This window comes from Lupinus angustifolius, chromosome LG02 (genome assembly GCF_001865875.1).
Source record: "Lupinus angustifolius cultivar Tanjil chromosome LG02, LupAngTanjil_v1.0, whole genome shotgun sequence".
NCBI lineage: Eukaryota > Viridiplantae > Streptophyta > Magnoliopsida > Fabales > Fabaceae > Lupinus > Lupinus angustifolius.
Window position 1 is genome coordinate 20381134 of NC_032010.1, and position 15997 is coordinate 20397130.

Here is a 15997-nt window from a genome sequence, read left to right on the forward strand (position 1 = left end):
GAATGAGAGTAATTAGCTAATTAATGAATATTTGACCATTTATTATTTTGTTTGTACTATCAACGATATCTTGTCGTATGTCTTGGATAAAGAATTAACCCCTTTTGTGATTTGCATCAGATCCTTAATAAGTGTTATCCAAGTAATCGAACATTTGTCATTTTGTTGTAACCAAATTGAAATTAATTTTATTTTGGTTTTAAAATTATTTGCATAAATATATATTATTTTTATATTTAGAATAACTAAAAATAAATTTTATTTCATTGTAATAAATATATCTTCTCATCTTATAGATAAAGAACTAATATCTTTTAGAATAAAGTAACCACTATCCAATAAGTGTTATTGTCAGGAATCAAATTCTACATTTTATATTTCTATAATAATCTAGTGAGTCTTTCCACCGGTATACTATCCTTTCCAGATTAAAGTAACATATGTAAATAGAAATTAAACTATCATTTTTTTTCTACTAAAAAACTATCAATTTAAACAATTAATAATAAAACCAAATCCTCGGAAATCAAACTATATTTCAAGATCTTTAAATTCACACAACTTAAAGGTAAATATATTCTGGAGTAACTAATTTTCATTTTAAAACTAAAATAGTCCAAAATACTATAATAATATTTTTTAAGATAAAAATAATTTTATTGTAGAAAGTAAAAACCAAAAAAAGAAAGTAACAACTGCAGAGGATAAAGGCCTTTTACTAGGTCTCACTATTCTATATCATCGCTTCAGTTCACTGAGTCTCTCTCTCTCTCTCTTCTGGCCATTACAAATTGGAAGTGAGAAGAGATAGAAAAACAAAGAAAGCTTTTTGTGTAAGCAAATCGATACCCTTTGGTTTTTTCTTTCTTACTAATACCCTTCTAGCATTTCAAGTAAAGTTTTTGTCTTTTGGGTACTACATTTGCATAGAGGAAGAAGAAGGGTTTGATTTTCTAAGATTTTGGATGTTACTTTGTTAATGCAGGTGAACATGTTTACACAAGGCCTTGACAAAAATGCACTTCGATGGGTTAAAGAGGTACCTTTTACTCGCCAATTCTTCCCTTTTGTCTTAATTGTCTTTTTCCAACATTGTTGGGTTAATATAAGAAATGGGTTTCTTTAAATTTACCTCCATGTTTAGAAAGTTATGATTTTTGTTTTGTTTTTATGTTATTGGTTTGAAGGAAGTTTATTATGGAACACTAATACATAGAAATCACATTAGCATTTGTAAAGTTCTGATTTTTGTTTTCTTTTTGCATTTTTGTGATTTCAGAAAGAAGTTCCACATCCCAACATTGGTTTTAGATCTATCAATGATCCTATCAATGGGGTGAAGAGTGGCAGCAGCAGAGGTTTTGGGTTGCCACCTCCATCTAAATTCAGAAGTGGGCACCTTCCGGCTAGTGCATTACCCGTATCAACAGTTTTACCGGCCGACACTGGTGATAGCTTTTCAAATTCTGATAATGATGACAGCATTGATTCGTATGAGGAAGTTTATGGTGGCAGATACTCGCTGGATTCATCACCCCAAGACCTCAGAGCCCCCAATGGTGCTGCTAGGAGATATGGGAATTTCGCTCAAAGGGGAGCCAGGGGTGGCAGTGATTATACATATTCTGAGGTCAGTTCGTCCAGAGAAACACTGGTCGGGAGACGTGGTGTCACGAGGGATCCATTGTTGAGGACTGCAAATGTAAGGCAGAGTGGTTTCACTGAAGATGAGTCATCAGATTCTGCAGCCAGCTCGGAATTCTCTACCACACAAGTGGGAAGTATCAATGGCTCTGTGCTGAGGAGTAGAACTTATGTGTCAGAAGGGTATGCTTCTAGCGTACCTTCAAAGATGAATGTGCAAAGTGCCAAGGAAAAGGTATGAAATGGTAGATATAACATTGAAGTACAGAATTTTAGTTGCCTATGCCTACATATTACCAAGAGTGACATTTTTAGAGTCCTTGATATATTGGAGTATTGCTGAGGTTATTAGCCTTGCACCATGTTATATATAATTGATATGTGGCTAATTAATTGTTGTAGGTATATTAAAATACTTGGGCATGTATGATGGTAAAAATAAGCAAAACAAGTTACATATAGTTTTCATATAGAATGTGTAACTCATGTACCTGATATAGTGATATGTTACTTCAGATAATTTAAATATTTAAATTTTCTTCTGTTACTTTGGATTTTGATGAACAACGGTCTTAAAAAAAAAAATTACGCCTTTCTTTTTACCAATTAATACAACTTCATTCATACAAATTGTAATTTAAAAATTATCTTTGATAAGACAGACGTTGCATAACACTAACTCTTGTTGTAGCTCTGTGTCTCTTCTTCTAGACTCATTTATTTCTTTATCATTTTTCTCATCTTGGGTTTGTGCTATGAAAATCATCCTAACTTTCTGGTTTGTGCTATGAAAATCCCCAGAATGGAAGATTGTCTGATGATGACGATGATGATGTTCCTAGTGCACCCCCTTTTTGTGGTCCTGGTCAAGAGATCACACAAACACATGAGGAAATCCCTTCTTCTGGAGCCCAAACTACTACAAGAAGAGCAGAACCGAGTACATTGAAATCTATGTCTGAGGATAAGATTGAGGAGCATATTGGAAACGAGAACCATGAACAATTTGTTAGGTTAGTATATTCAATAAAATAAGTAATCTCGCAACACTTATGCTCTTAACTTTAAAAATAAACGGCTTCCTAGTCATAGAGCACATAGGAATATCAATCCACTATCATGCTAATTTAGAATTACATATGTTCACAGAACTGCCGTTGGTCCAGAGACTGGCACATCTTCAAATTCATACCCAGCTCGCCTTCCAACTTTTCATGCAAGGTATCATCCTTGTTGACTTCGGCGATACTTTTCTTTTTAAAAATGTGCTTATATGTCACATAAATCCATTTCAGTGCTCTTGGACCATGGTATGGGGTGATTGCCTATGATGCTTGTGTGCGTCTTTGCCTTCATGCTTGGGCAATGCAGTGCATGGAAGCTCCTATGTTTTTGGAAAATGAATGTTCTTTACTTAGGGATGCATTTGGGTGAGTTGAAACTCTTCCTCCACTATTACTTCCCTCTCCTTCCTTGACTCTTACGTAATTAATTCTGTCAAGGTACACATAATTAATTCTGTCAAGGTACTCATGTGTTCTCCTATTATGTTATATATTCATGAATAGAAACAGGTGCTAATAAACTGTTCTGAAACGAGTGCTAGTAACTGTTCATGATTATTGTTGCCTGCTAAATAAAAGGTCAAATTTAGCCAGTCTGGGATTGAGCAGTGTCTTTGTTTCAAGCCCAAAGGGCGCATGTACGAGTGGTGTGTTAGATATAAAACCATTCATCCTTGACAATACTTTCCATTCTTATTTGTTTTTTTTGTTTTGAGGAACTTTTAGATTGCGGCAGGTGCTCTTACAATCAGAAGATGAGCTAATGGTGAAGTGCAATTCAGAGCCTTCCAGTGAGGGTGTTGCTACAAAACCCAAAAAACTTATTGGCAAGATGAAGGTGCAAGGTACATTTTCATGTTAATTTTTACCATTTAAATTATTTAACATCTCCATGGTGATTCTTTCCTGAGGCATCTTCACTTTGCAGTACGTAAAATCAAAATGGGGTTGGACCCTCCTACTGGCTGTAGCATGTCATCATTAGTGGCACCTAATATTAAAATGGAATCAGTGCGACATCGCTTATCCAGTTTTCAGTCATCGCTATCTTCTGGATGGCAAGCTCTCAGAAGAGTTCGATTTGTACCACTTATGCCTGCAAATGCAAATGGTTCCCTGGCCCGACAAAGCTTGGCATATGTGCATGCTAGCAGTCGCTACATACAGCAGGTATCTGGACTCCTAAAAGTTGGTGTAACGACTCTGAGGAGCAGTTCGTCGTCCTATGAAGTTGTGCAAGGTAAGTGTAATGCAACCTGCATTATAACTATTCATTATAATATATCCAGCATTAAACTGTAGAAAATAATTACCTTCTCAATATTTCAATTATGGTTATTTATTAAGTATCTAGTTGTGTTTAACTCCAGGAAGCAATTTGGCTAAGTTGAATTTTGTTCTTTGTGTATCGAATGTGCTTTGTTCCTGGTTCATATAGTTATTTGTCTTTGATGAGTGTGCCACTTCTTAGTCCGTAGAAGAGTCAAGTTTACACTAACACAAGGTTCATAACCCACAAACTCTGTCCGTACACATGGTTTTATAGTTTTAAGAAACAAAACTTTAGATGTTTATGCTTGTTTTGAAATGTTATCTTCTAAATGTTGAAGCACATACACAATTGAGATATTATTTTATGTTAAATCCCTTTACTAATATTTCATTATCATCTGCAAGCATCACTATCAGCTGAGGCTTGCCGCATGCATTGTCCTTGTAATGGTTCAACCTCCCCAGACCCTATACTTTTATTACCCAAAAAATGTCTTCTAGCTATAACATATAGTTGTATATCCCCTCCTGACTGGAATTGACCTTAAGAGTGGTTGTGAGACAGTACTTGTTGATGGAGTAAAAACATTGATTCATGGCAAGTTATTATAACTAGTCATTGGTTTTATTTACTTGTGTCTATATGATTCATAATACTGTGTACTTTATTTTCAGTTTACATATTAAAGTTTATGTTTGAGCTCATTTCATTCTACTTTTTTCTGCCGATGCATGTGATCAGAGACGCACGCCTGTTTTTTAAGACTGAAAAGCACAGTTGAGGAAGATGCCATTAGGTTGCAACCTGGATCTAGTGAAGCCCATGTGTTGTAAGTTTTTATTTTTGTTCCTGTCTTTCTAATCATTAATGTGTATTGTGAATAAATTTATGACTACTTTACAGCTTCCCGGATAGCCTTGGAGATGATCTACTTGTTGAAATTCAAGATTCAAAGGGAAAACATTTTGGCCGTGTTCTTGTCCAAGTGGCCACAATAGCTGATGACCCGGTAATATTTCATATTGCAAGTTTTCAGGGAGCTGTTGGTGCCTGTCATCATTGATGATTATTATGAAAGAATTCATGTTTTACCTGAACGCAGGCTGACAAATTACGCTGGTGGCCAATTTATCACGAGCCAGACCATGAACTTGTCGGGAGGATACAACTGTATATACATTACTCAACAAGTGCTGATGACAATAGTCATCTCAAGGTTAGCTAATATGAGCATATAAACCAAGGATATCCTTATTCCTTGACAACATATTAGAAATGCAAAAATCAAATTTTTTGTTCCTGGACACCTTATACATTTTGTTGCATGATAAGTTATCTAAATTGCTTTGTGTTTCTTAATACATTGCACCTCACATAGTTATATTTTACCAGTGTGGCTCTGTAGCAGAGACAGTTGCATATGATTTGGTTTTAGAAGTTGCAATGAAAGTTCAGGGCTTTGGGCAAAGGAACCTATTATTAAATGGTCCATGGAAATGGCTTTTGACAGAGTTTGCATCATATTATGGGGTATCTGAGATATATACCAAGTTGAGGTAATGTGAAGTTGATTTGCTATTTTCTACTGAAATATTTAATTTATTAAATGTGTTGTTGCACATTGTCTAAATTATTATACTTTTCTGCTCATAATTTTCTCTTTAAATAGATATCTATCTTATGTCATGGATGTGGCTACCCCAACAGCAGACTGCCTCAACTTGGTCTCTGATCTGCTTGCACCCGTTATCATGAAGAGCAACGGCAAGACTTCTTTGAGCCACCAAGAGGTACGGTTTACATATTTTATTAAAAGGATGCAACTTCAATGGCAGTGCAATCCACCTTTGTTGGGTTTCCCAGTTTTGTAAAATCAACTGCGTTCTAGTCAACATACCTGAAATGATGGCATGTGCCGATGTTGAAATTGATTGATGTTTTTTTCTTGTCTAACATGGAATCAATTTGTTATTCACTTCAGAACCGGATACTAGGAGAGACCAATGATCAAATTGAACAGTTACTCTCCCTAGCATTTGAAAATTATAAATCTCTTGATGAATCATCTTTCTCGGGTATCACGGAGGTTTTCAAATCATCATCTGGACATGCAGCACCTGCTTTGGATCCTGCTGTTAAGCTGTACAAGCTTCTTCATGATATCTTATTTCCCGAGACACAAACTGCTTTCTGTCATTATTTTCAGGTTAGAGAAACTTGACCTTTTCTTTTTCGTGATGACAATTGCTATTAAAATTCAAATGCACATATCTGTTTCATTGACCACTAAATATCATTCAAGGTTGCTGCGAAAAAGAGGTCCAGAAGGCACCTGAGCGAAACTGATGAATATCTTACAAACAATAATGAAGGCTGTCTGATGGATAGCATGACCATGTCCATTGCTTACCAGAAGATGAAAACCCTTTGCATAAATCTTAGAAATGAGATCTATACCGATATTCAGATTCATAACCAAAATATACTTCCAAGGTTTTATTCATTTCTCAATTTGATTTGTATGTATTTAGTTTGTTAGAATTAAAGTACAGTTGCTTAAGCATGATTTATGCCAGAATTCTTCACTAGGCATTCTTTCCTGTCTTATTGTTAAAAATGGCAATTTTTTTATTAAATGAGGTGATTGGCCCTAAAGAATGTATACTAAGCTGCTTTCCTTCCTATCAGTGTCAATATATTCCTGTGACACCATCTTGTCTAACAAACTTAGTAGTAGAAAGATAGAATTTGAATTGCTTTGTTCGCCTGGTGATACTTGAAATAAATTTTCTATTATTCTATTCATGGTTAAAGATGGGACACATGCCCATTATTGTAGGGCTAACTTAATTGAAACATTTAATGCAATTGCTGGCTTGCTGCTAATCACTATCAACATTATTTGTTAAAGCAATTTCTAATCTTAGCAGTATTTGGATGAGTAATACCATTAATATGGTGTTAGGTGATAACACGACAGTTTGTTGTTACTTGCCAAGTCTAGTGACTTGTACTGAAGTCCTTTTCAATGAAACAATTGAAGGAGCAGAACATGCTTTTGCTGTCTAGCCTCATCCGTGACTGTGATTTTCACTCTTATTCTTAATCTCACTGAACCGACACTTGTTCAAGCAAGTTCTGACAAAAGTAAAGCTAGTAGCCTAGCTCATATAAGCAGACGACCATACTGACGAGCTAGCTGGCAGTTTGTAAGTAAAAATGTCGACATCAACATAAGAGAAGGAGGGCTTTGTTGTTATGTTAAAGTTAAAGCCAGCTGGCAGTTCTAACCGACACTTTTTCGCTTTGATAACTTTCCTTGGTAAAATGCTTTATTTCGTTTTAAGCTTGATGATGGCCATAGGAATCATCATTTGCATCACTTTATTATCCATCTTATCACTTTCTTGTGCGAGTATTCTTGTGTGCTAGTTTGTCCAGCTATTGTTGCCAATTAAAGGTTCTAATAAAGCTGGTTATTTATTTTTCACAGCTTTGTGGACCTGCCAAATCTTTCAGCTTCCATATACAGCACAGAGCTTTGCAGTAGATTACGAGCTTTCCTCATATCTTGTCCACCGTCCGGTCCATCATCACCAGTAGCAGAACTTATTATTGCAACATCGGATTTTCAAAGGGATCTTATCAGCTGGAGTATTAGGTAATCATTGTTACTGAAAGTGTAGCCCTAGTTTTGTAGTCAAAGAATGAATTGCTGCCTATTTTACATAAGTCTAACTTGTTTCCTTTCCTTCTCAGTCCCATCAAAGGTGGAGTAGATGCAAAAGAGTTGTTCCATCTGTATATTCTTGTCTGGATCCAAGATAAACGCCTATCTTTGCTCGAGTCATGCAAATTAGATAAGGTAGTTCTTTGAAGCTAATTATTTGTTTGACTGCACCTCTTCAGTGGTAAATGTGCCTTGTGTTAATGCTTTGCTATTGCAGGTGAAATGGTCAGGAGTTAGAACACAACATTCTACTACTCCTTTTATTGATGACATGTATGAGCGGCTGAAGGAGACCTTGACAGACTATGAGGTCATCATTTGCCGCTGGCCAGAGTATACCTTCGTTTTAGAGAATGTATGCCGAATCTTCCTTATATCAGTTTTCTTATCGTGCATATCTGCCCCTCCCCTGAATTCCGGATGGTATAAATTTGCATTTTCATGCTTTGATCTTTCTCTTTTAACCGTAAACCAATTCATGCAACAATGCGGCCTGGGATAAAAAAATACTTCTTATTTGCCAAAAGTGTTCTTCCTTTCTGTTTGAAAGGGCGTCATAGCTTAAGGAGTACCATCCTTCTATTTTATAGTTACAAGTTTGAACTATGAGCCTGCTGATAGGCTGGTGTCATTATTTCAAATTGAACTGCATATTTTTAACCATCCCCTTTGTAAACAAATACATATCCTAAGGAGTTTTTTTTTGGTAATTTATTGCTTTGTTAAAAAAACTTTTCGATTATATCGGGGGTTTTATTTCTTGATCCTGATTTGTTTTATACAAAAATTGATAACAGGCCATTGCTGATATTGAGAAAGCTATAGTGGAAGCTTTAGACAAACAATATGCAGATGTGTTGTCTCCTCTCAAAGAAAACATGAATCCTAAGAAATTTGGGCTTAAATATGTCCAGAAACTTGCCAAACGGTCTACAGCCGCCTATGTGGTTCCCGATGAGGTGAGCTGTATTTCTAAAAAAAATTCAAATGTTCTTCTGGACTTTTACATGCGTTTGAACTTATAATGTCAATGCTTTCAGCTTGGAATTTTTTTGAATTCCTTGAAGAGAATGCTCGACGTCTTGAGGCCTAGGATAGAATCTCATTTCAAGTCATGGGGTTCTTGCTTGCCAAATAATGGAAACACAGCACCTGGTGAGCGACTTAGTGAAGTGACGGTAATGCTGAGAACAAAATTCAGAAACTATCTGCAAGCTATTGTGGAGAAACTCGTGGAAAATGTTAGTATCTGTTTGAAAGTAAATTCATTATTGTTATTGACACAATGCTTTTTGTCCCCTTGGTAATATCATAATAGAATCCATCTTTTAGAACTGTGTACACATGAACTTCACTTGCTTTACTGAAATAATGCTAATCAGAGATTATATATGATAGCAACACCAGGATATTGCCATTGCCTACATTTGAATCAAATGGCACTTGCTACCTACCTTGGTTAAAGTATTGTTTTTCCTCATATTTATGCAGTGCAGGATGTCTCAAATTATTTTACGCATTTCCCAGCATAATATTGAATAAACCAAACAAGTATATGGTGTATCCATGTCTCCCTGATATGCATATTTTATTCTGTTCCAGACAAAGTTACATAATACTACAAAGTTAAAAAAGATTCTTCAGGATTCAAAGGAAACAGTGGTGGAGTCTGATTTAAAAGGTAAATTACAGCCACTGAAAGATCAATTGGCTAGTACCATAAGTCAACTTCACAGTGTCTTTGAGACTCACGTCTTCATTGCAATCTGCCGAGGTTATTGGGATCGTATGGGACAGGTCAGTTCATTTCCATCAGGATTCCATCGACTTGCCATATTTTAGATTCTGGACTCTTGGTTATTAATTTCATATATTTTTTCGGTGTTCCTTGTTTAACAGGAAATTTTGAGTTTCTTGGTGACCAGAAAAGAGAATAGGTCGTGGTACAAGGGTTCAACGGTGGCTGTTTCTGTAAGTAGCAACCTATCAGCTTAATTATTGCTTGTTTGATTTTGAAATACAAAACACAGTTTCTACTATTGCTATATGGGGCCCCCAAAGAACATTGCTGCAGATTGATTGTACTTAATTCGGCTTGTTTGTTTAGGTTCTTTTCATTTAAAAAAAACACTTTTGACATTTATATGCTTATTTGCTTGGACTTCATTAGAAACTTCTATTTGAAAATTTCAGCTTTCCTGAAACGTTTCTGAATAAATGGGGCCTTAATGTTGGTTATATCTGAATGGTATTAGACTTGGCCAGCATTAATTTATAAGTATAAGTTTGGTTTAATAGTCTCTTATTACATTTGGTCTTGTAACAATTTAGCTGGGTTTAAGGCTTGTCTTTGAGACTGATTCTAACTAAATTTTCTATATCCGGTTATAGCTCTATTAACTGCTAACATGAAGTCATGTGTGCAGTTCTGCAAGACATCTTTAAGGCTTCTATTTGAGCCTGACTATAACTAAATTTTCTAAGTCCTAAGATAGCTTCGTACGTGATTGCTAACATGAAGTCGTGTATGCAGGTTCTGGAAGACATCTTTGCATCACAGATGCAGCAGCTTTTAGGAAATGCATTACAAGAGAAAGATCTCGAGCGACCTAGATCGATCGTGGAAATTCGTTCCATGCTATGCAAGGATGCTCCCAATAACAAGGACAACACTTTTTACTTTTAGACCAGTTACATGTGAATATGATTAGAGGGTGATACAGGTAAAATGAGAGTTCAATGAAACTGTTGGTCAATTTGTAGCAGAAGCAAGCAACTCAACTGCTCCTGGAATATTCATGAAGGAAACAATTATATGTTTCATTGTTTAGCAAAGTGAAGTGTTCCACACATCTATTTTTCTATCAATGATACATTCAAGTTCATGCAGAATAAATGTGCATGTTTAGCAAAGTGACATTGTACAAGTTATAACATTGCCCTCATATCCATACCCACAATTAACAAAGAGCTGATACATATACCTTAACAAAAAACAAAAGAAAATTGTATGTGATTAAGATCTTATTTCTTACTGGTAAAAATCACAAATTTTTTCAGGTGCAAGTTCAATTTTTTAAGGGAATATAATCATTTATTCTCTATTTGCATCACACTTATTTGGCTATTGTTTGAGTTAATATTAAAGAATGATTTAACTCGACTGAATGGGATTTGGTGCTGACATAAATTCTTTAGGACAAGTTATTTGCGAAACATGTACAAAGATGATATTTTTCCCTTGTTAATTCAATCTGGTGGGTTGCTTTGGTTTAGTGATTCAATCTTCTTTGTACCCTTTGTAATTATAATATTTGAGTTAATGTTCTTTGTGCCTATTAGAACTTTCTTGGTTCTATATAAAGTAAGGGAATGGAGTATCTCCTTATATAAGGAGATAAGTTATCTCCTCCTGCCAGTGAAATTATGACATGTGTCATGTTTCACTATTTTTTATAAAAATAATTTAAAAAATAAACAAAATAATACACATGTCACATTTTTATTGGTTAGAGGAGATAAGTTATCTCCTTATACAAGGAGATACATTATTCTCATAAAGTAATTGGTTGACCTAACCGTCACATTAGGGGGCAGTTATGGGGAATGTTGTAAAAGCCTGTTTGTGCTGGCTAGTTCAACCGGTAAACTGGTTCCAATACCAGTACGGTACAATAATTATATCGTTTATGTTATTGTACTTATCATACCAACCAGTTATCAATTGAACCGTATTCGTCATACCGACCGTTTTTTATTTAATATTTTTTAATGAAAATAAAAAAATTAATGGTTTTTATTGATTTTTTAACATTAATGTTAACATATTATAGATGTATATCTAATTTGTTGGTATGTAATTTAATTAGTAAACCGCTTGTTGAACTATTATACCATTATACCAATACTCTAATCGGTTTGATGATTGCTACTGTAGTAATAAAACTAGTTATGGGAGAGAATAATGATTGACAATGAATCGAACCAACTTATTGGTTTATGAATTAAAAGAGTTAAAGTCAAGCTAAAAATTAATCTCATTACGTAAAGGAGCTAAGGTAAATATTATTCAACTTGCCAGTGTAATATCTATGTACTATCAGTGCATTTTTTCCTGAGAGTGTATATATATTGTATATATATAATAAATACATTATATTAAGGAAATAATCATCATGAACGGCATCAATCAAACTAATGATTAAGGCACATCCCACAAATGTTCAAATGAGTAACCCAGATATACACATACATTTGGGAGGTTTGGTTGGTTGGAAAAGGGGTATGTTTCAGACCCGAGTTGTGAATAAGAATTTGAATTGCACTTGGAACATTTGAGTAGAAATATTTACAAGATCAAACTACATTAAGATCAATTGATCAGCCTTGCAAACAAATCGAATTTTACATCAAACAGGAAGTAGAAAACCAAGCTGAATTGCAGCACAAGCCAAAGTACAACAGTTAAAATACTACATCACAACTTTTCTCCAAGCAGCATGAGCAAATCAGAGTAGCTTTGATATAACTTGGCATGATGTCCAGAATGCTTTAGTCGCCACTCTTACAATAAGAGGGTTTTGATATATCCTGTAAAGAATGACAAAGGAAAGTAGTCAACAAAACTGAAACTATAATAGCTGAAAAGAGGGGGGCAAACAATGCAATTAACTTCTCTGTTGTTATACTAAATGTGAAAGCTAATTCATAACAAGATTAAACTTGTAGTTCGAACTCTATGCAAAACATAATCAACGTCTGTTGGTATAGCGACTTACCCAATGGCTGTAGCCCCCCATGATGCAACATTATAAATAACTTTGCTCCCATCCCACGCCTTTCGGAGCTTTCCTTTTTTCGTTTTCACAGAAAATGTCTTACTGAGCGCTGATAAAAATATACCAGAAAAAAATCAGAATTCCTTTCCTGCACTTTAATCTAAAGAACAATAAGTTGTCTAAATTATAGTACAAAAAATTATAAGGGATGAAAAGAGCAGCCAGGGTTATGTTTTTTGTTCTGACTCGTGAATAAGTAATGAAAATAAGATGTATTGGAAGGAAGCAACTGCACTCACCATCCTGGAGTTGATTAGGGGTCAAATCCTGCAAAAAGCAAAGCAATCAATGAGGTAGAGAAAGAAAGCAAGTGCCATACAGATACATTAAATAAAATATATTTACTGTGTGTTGGCTATCAACATGCAGATTTTTTTGGTGCCGTGGTAAATAAAACAATGCTTCAAAGTACAATAGTAAGAGATTGAGAATCCATGGACTGTTATTCAAGAATATAGGGCATATAATACTCATCTCCTCCTTTTATTATTGAAATATAGCACATCTTATATTTAATAAAAAAATTGTAGCTTTTGATGATCCTAAACAAAATTATGAAGAACCAATGAAAGAAAAACATTTTAAAGCACCAAACAGTCCTGATTGCTTGAATAGGATGGCAACATATACACATAAGACACCTTTACAAATGGTCGGGGAAGAAAATTTTGACACTTATGTGGCGTGATAATTCAGTTAAGCATATGCAATTTAGATGAGCATAAGCGGTGCCCATTCTTATAACATGTCAGAAGGTAGTTTTAAGTCAATATTTATAATTTGATTATTTTTTAAAATTATTGCACAAGAGTATTGTCCGGACTATATCGGAATGAACCATGCATGTTTCTGTGTATTAAATTCACAGGTAACGTACCTTGGTCTGCTTAAGGGATAATAAATATGTAGCCATGAAGCAAGCAATACCCTCCACTATATCTTCTTGTCTAACAAGCACATAATCTTCTTGGTCTGAGTCAACATCTTCACTTTCCCAAAGATCATTTTCGCTGATCAAATCCCAAGAATTACCTTCTTCTGCCATAACAAACGCATCTTTCGTTCATCAACTTGATATAATTTAAAAAATACTGATAATGACTAACACAAATACAATTTGTCTTCACCCTAACCATCAGCACGCATAAATCAGTGTGGCAATACCATAAGCATCAAGTTGAAAGCATAAATTCATTTGGATGCATACCAGCTATGTTCTGCGAAACTGATGCCTGGGCATGCTCTATCTTTTCAAGGAAGTCAGGGCACTCAACTCTAGATTTGAGCAGATCACACAACTGCATTGGGGCAGAATGAATGTTCTATTACCATTGAGCATGAAACACTGAAGATTTCCATTGCACAAGAATGAATGCACAGCTAACTATTTGTCTTACAGTTACAACTTACAACACTAATTAATACTCCCCTGGTCCTTATTATAAGACACATTCTAAAAGGTTTTAATAGTCCTTTTTATAAGACACCTTACATTTTCCGTGCAACATTTATTATTTTTTGTCTCCATTTATCCCTCTATTAAAAGCTTTGACTATCTCAACTCTTTGTTGTTGTTATTGGGACTATAAATTAATGAGCAATATCAAATGAGGGCTATGATAGAGCATTATATTGTCGTCTGATCCATGTAACCGACCTCACCTAATTGGATTAAGGTTTGATTGCTGCTGTTGTGCTGAACGGGGTTAAGATTGTAATCTCATAACATTTTTTTAAATAAAGTAACTACTTTTATTGGTATGAGAAATTTAGTTGGAACTTGGGAGTGTCTTATAATAAGGACTGGAGGGAGTCCTTATATGCTGTACATAACTTATATTTGTCATCAGGAGTGCTACAATCTAAACAGACAGAAACGTAACAACTTCATTTCAGAATTAAACATCATAAAGTTGTCAAATGTATCAAGCAGATAAACACAGAGGCAAGATGATGTAGAACATAACCCCAACAGTGCTCCTATTGACATGGTAAGCCAGAGTACTTGCCGAATCAAACTCCAAAACCTCTCTGAAGTTGGGAAATTGATATTCACTAATCAATTAATAACCAAAGCTATTTATCTGTAAACCCAATAAAGACAAACATAATAAAAAGTTAATCTAAAATACTTAAAACAGAATGAAAACCCGTCCCACGAGTCAGCTCAGTTGGTTAAGCCCGGGTTCAAACGCTAGAAGTGTGCTCCGACCCTTTCCCATTCCCTTCTCCCCTCTACCTATCCTTTCCTATGCCCTCTTATGAGTCTTCCCTCAGACTACAAAAAATCACTAAATAACAAATCGATGCCCAATTAAAAAAATCTAACCCCAAAAATAAATAAAAAATCACTGATTATAAATCTAAACAGGGCCCAATCTACAACACAAGAATATTATTTGAGCGTGACATAATAAATCTCAGCCATACAATGGCAGATACAGCTGTAACTTGCAAGCTTCATTTACTTTACTTCCCTGGTCTTGTTTCAGTAGACAAATTCATAATTCAATAAAATATCATATATTAATATTAATAGTAACATCAAATATGTCAAATACAAAAAAAAACTCCATATAGCGAGAACATAATATTCCAAAACCAGTAGAAAACTTCAAAATTGAATTTTTAGATTGACGGAGAAAGTAATTACCTGATCAGCTTCTGGATCAGGTGGAAATTGTAGCTGATCAGGCTCTGTAGTTTCACAATCAGAATCGTTGTTTTCATTATTAATCAATTCAAGTGCTTTCTGACACTGTTCCAACACAGTTTGAAGGGTTTTCCTCTTTACCCTAACTCGGTTCTTATCCGATTCCGGAGTCAGGATTTCAGAGACCGAGTTAGAATCGGAGAGTTCCATTCGGTATTGAAAAGAAAACCCTAAAAGTGATGATTAGTGTCCTTATATAGGAATTTTAATAATTCGGAACTGTCCTTAATTATTGGTTTTGGTTCGGGGTGAAAGGAATCGACCTTACTCACTCACCCTATTTGATAATATATAATGAATTTGTTATGTAAGATTCGATTTGAATTCAAAAATTAGATCCGACTAATATTCAGGTTCGGTTAGGCACGTGCTTTTTCCCAATTTCCATCGTTTCAACAAAAATGACGTTATTTTTAATTATGAAATTAATTAATAGTATATCTGATTGTTTAAACTTAACGTAAATTATGGAGACAGATTTATCCTGTTTTTGTCTATATTCATCTGAACAGTGCCCGCAAAAGGAACAATTAGGAATAAGATTTTAATAAGTAAAACTTCATTAATTACTGATAAACACAATTAAACTGTAAGTTTTTTTATAAGTAACTTAATTACTTGTAAATGAAAAACTTTTATTTAGATCTCTTGTTTTTTCTAGAGGATCATGAATAATCTTATTTAGGATTTACCAAAAGTAAAAAGGGAATTTTGTGTTTGCAAATTTAAATAGCC

General features: G+C 34.7%; 2 protein-coding genes across 5 annotated transcripts; one reads left to right on the forward strand and one right to left on the reverse strand.

The window, feature by feature from the left end:
- Positions 719–10647, forward strand: LOC109338356. 3 transcript variants are annotated; one of them, XM_019575568.1, is made up of 23 exons: positions 719–833; positions 986–1039; positions 1280–1879; positions 2446–2657; positions 2794–2865; positions 2940–3074; positions 3435–3553; positions 3637–3948; positions 4723–4810; positions 4885–4990; positions 5084–5197; positions 5374–5537; positions 5651–5771; positions 5963–6187; positions 6284–6474; positions 7475–7642; positions 7741–7846; positions 7929–8066; positions 8509–8670; positions 8752–8952; positions 9314–9508; positions 9611–9682; positions 10245–10647. In XM_019575568.1, the coding sequence occupies exons 2-23, from the start codon at positions 992–994 to the stop codon at positions 10395–10397; spliced, it is 3702 nt and encodes a 1233-aa protein (XP_019431113.1). In that variant the 5' UTR covers positions 719–833; positions 986–991; the 3' UTR covers positions 10398–10647. The 3 variants fall into 3 exon arrangements, with proteins under 3 accessions (XP_019431113.1, XP_019431119.1, XP_019431127.1); XM_019575574.1 differs by having other exon boundaries at positions 749–820; XM_019575582.1 differs by lacking the exon at positions 719–833 and adding an exon at positions 875–893.
- On the reverse strand, positions 11997–15493 carry LOC109338409. Of its 2 annotated transcripts, none has more exons than XM_019575649.1 (6): positions 15203–15493; positions 13757–13847; positions 13427–13587; positions 12789–12816; positions 12490–12598; positions 11997–12301 (listed from the first exon to the last, which is right to left on the reverse strand). In XM_019575649.1, exons 1-6 carry the CDS (start codon positions 15410–15412, stop codon positions 12220–12222), a joined length of 681 nt encoding a protein of 226 aa, XP_019431194.1. In that variant the 5' UTR covers positions 15413–15493; the 3' UTR covers positions 11997–12219. The 2 variants fall into 2 exon arrangements, with proteins under 2 accessions (XP_019431194.1, XP_019431189.1); XM_019575644.1 differs by having other exon boundaries at positions 13427–13605; positions 15203–15488.

Excerpts from the sequence above, each read along its gene's own strand:
- LOC109338356 (XM_019575568.1), top strand. The coding sequence starts at position 992 with ATGTTTACACAAGGCCTTGACAAAAATGCACTTCGATGGGTTAAAGAG. Across the intron at positions 5,538-5,650 it reads GAGATATATACCAAGTTGAG|ATATCTATCTTATGTCATGG; the intron begins GTAATGTGAAGT and ends CTCTTTAAATAG. Across the intron at positions 9,509-9,610 it reads ATTGGGATCGTATGGGACAG|GAAATTTTGAGTTTCTTGGT; the intron begins GTCAGTTCATTT and ends CTTGTTTAACAG.
- LOC109338409 (XM_019575644.1), bottom strand. The coding sequence starts at position 15,412 with ATGGAACTCTCCGATTCTAACTCGGTCTCTGAAATCCTGACTCCGGAA. Across the intron at positions 12,817-13,426 it reads TATCCCTTAAGCAGACCAAG|GATTTGACCCCTAATCAACT; the intron begins GTACGTTACCTG and ends TGCTTTTTGCAG. Across the intron at positions 12,302-12,489 it reads TGGGGGGCTACAGCCATTGG|GATATATCAAAACCCTCTTA; the intron begins GTAAGTCGCTAT and ends CATTCTTTACAG.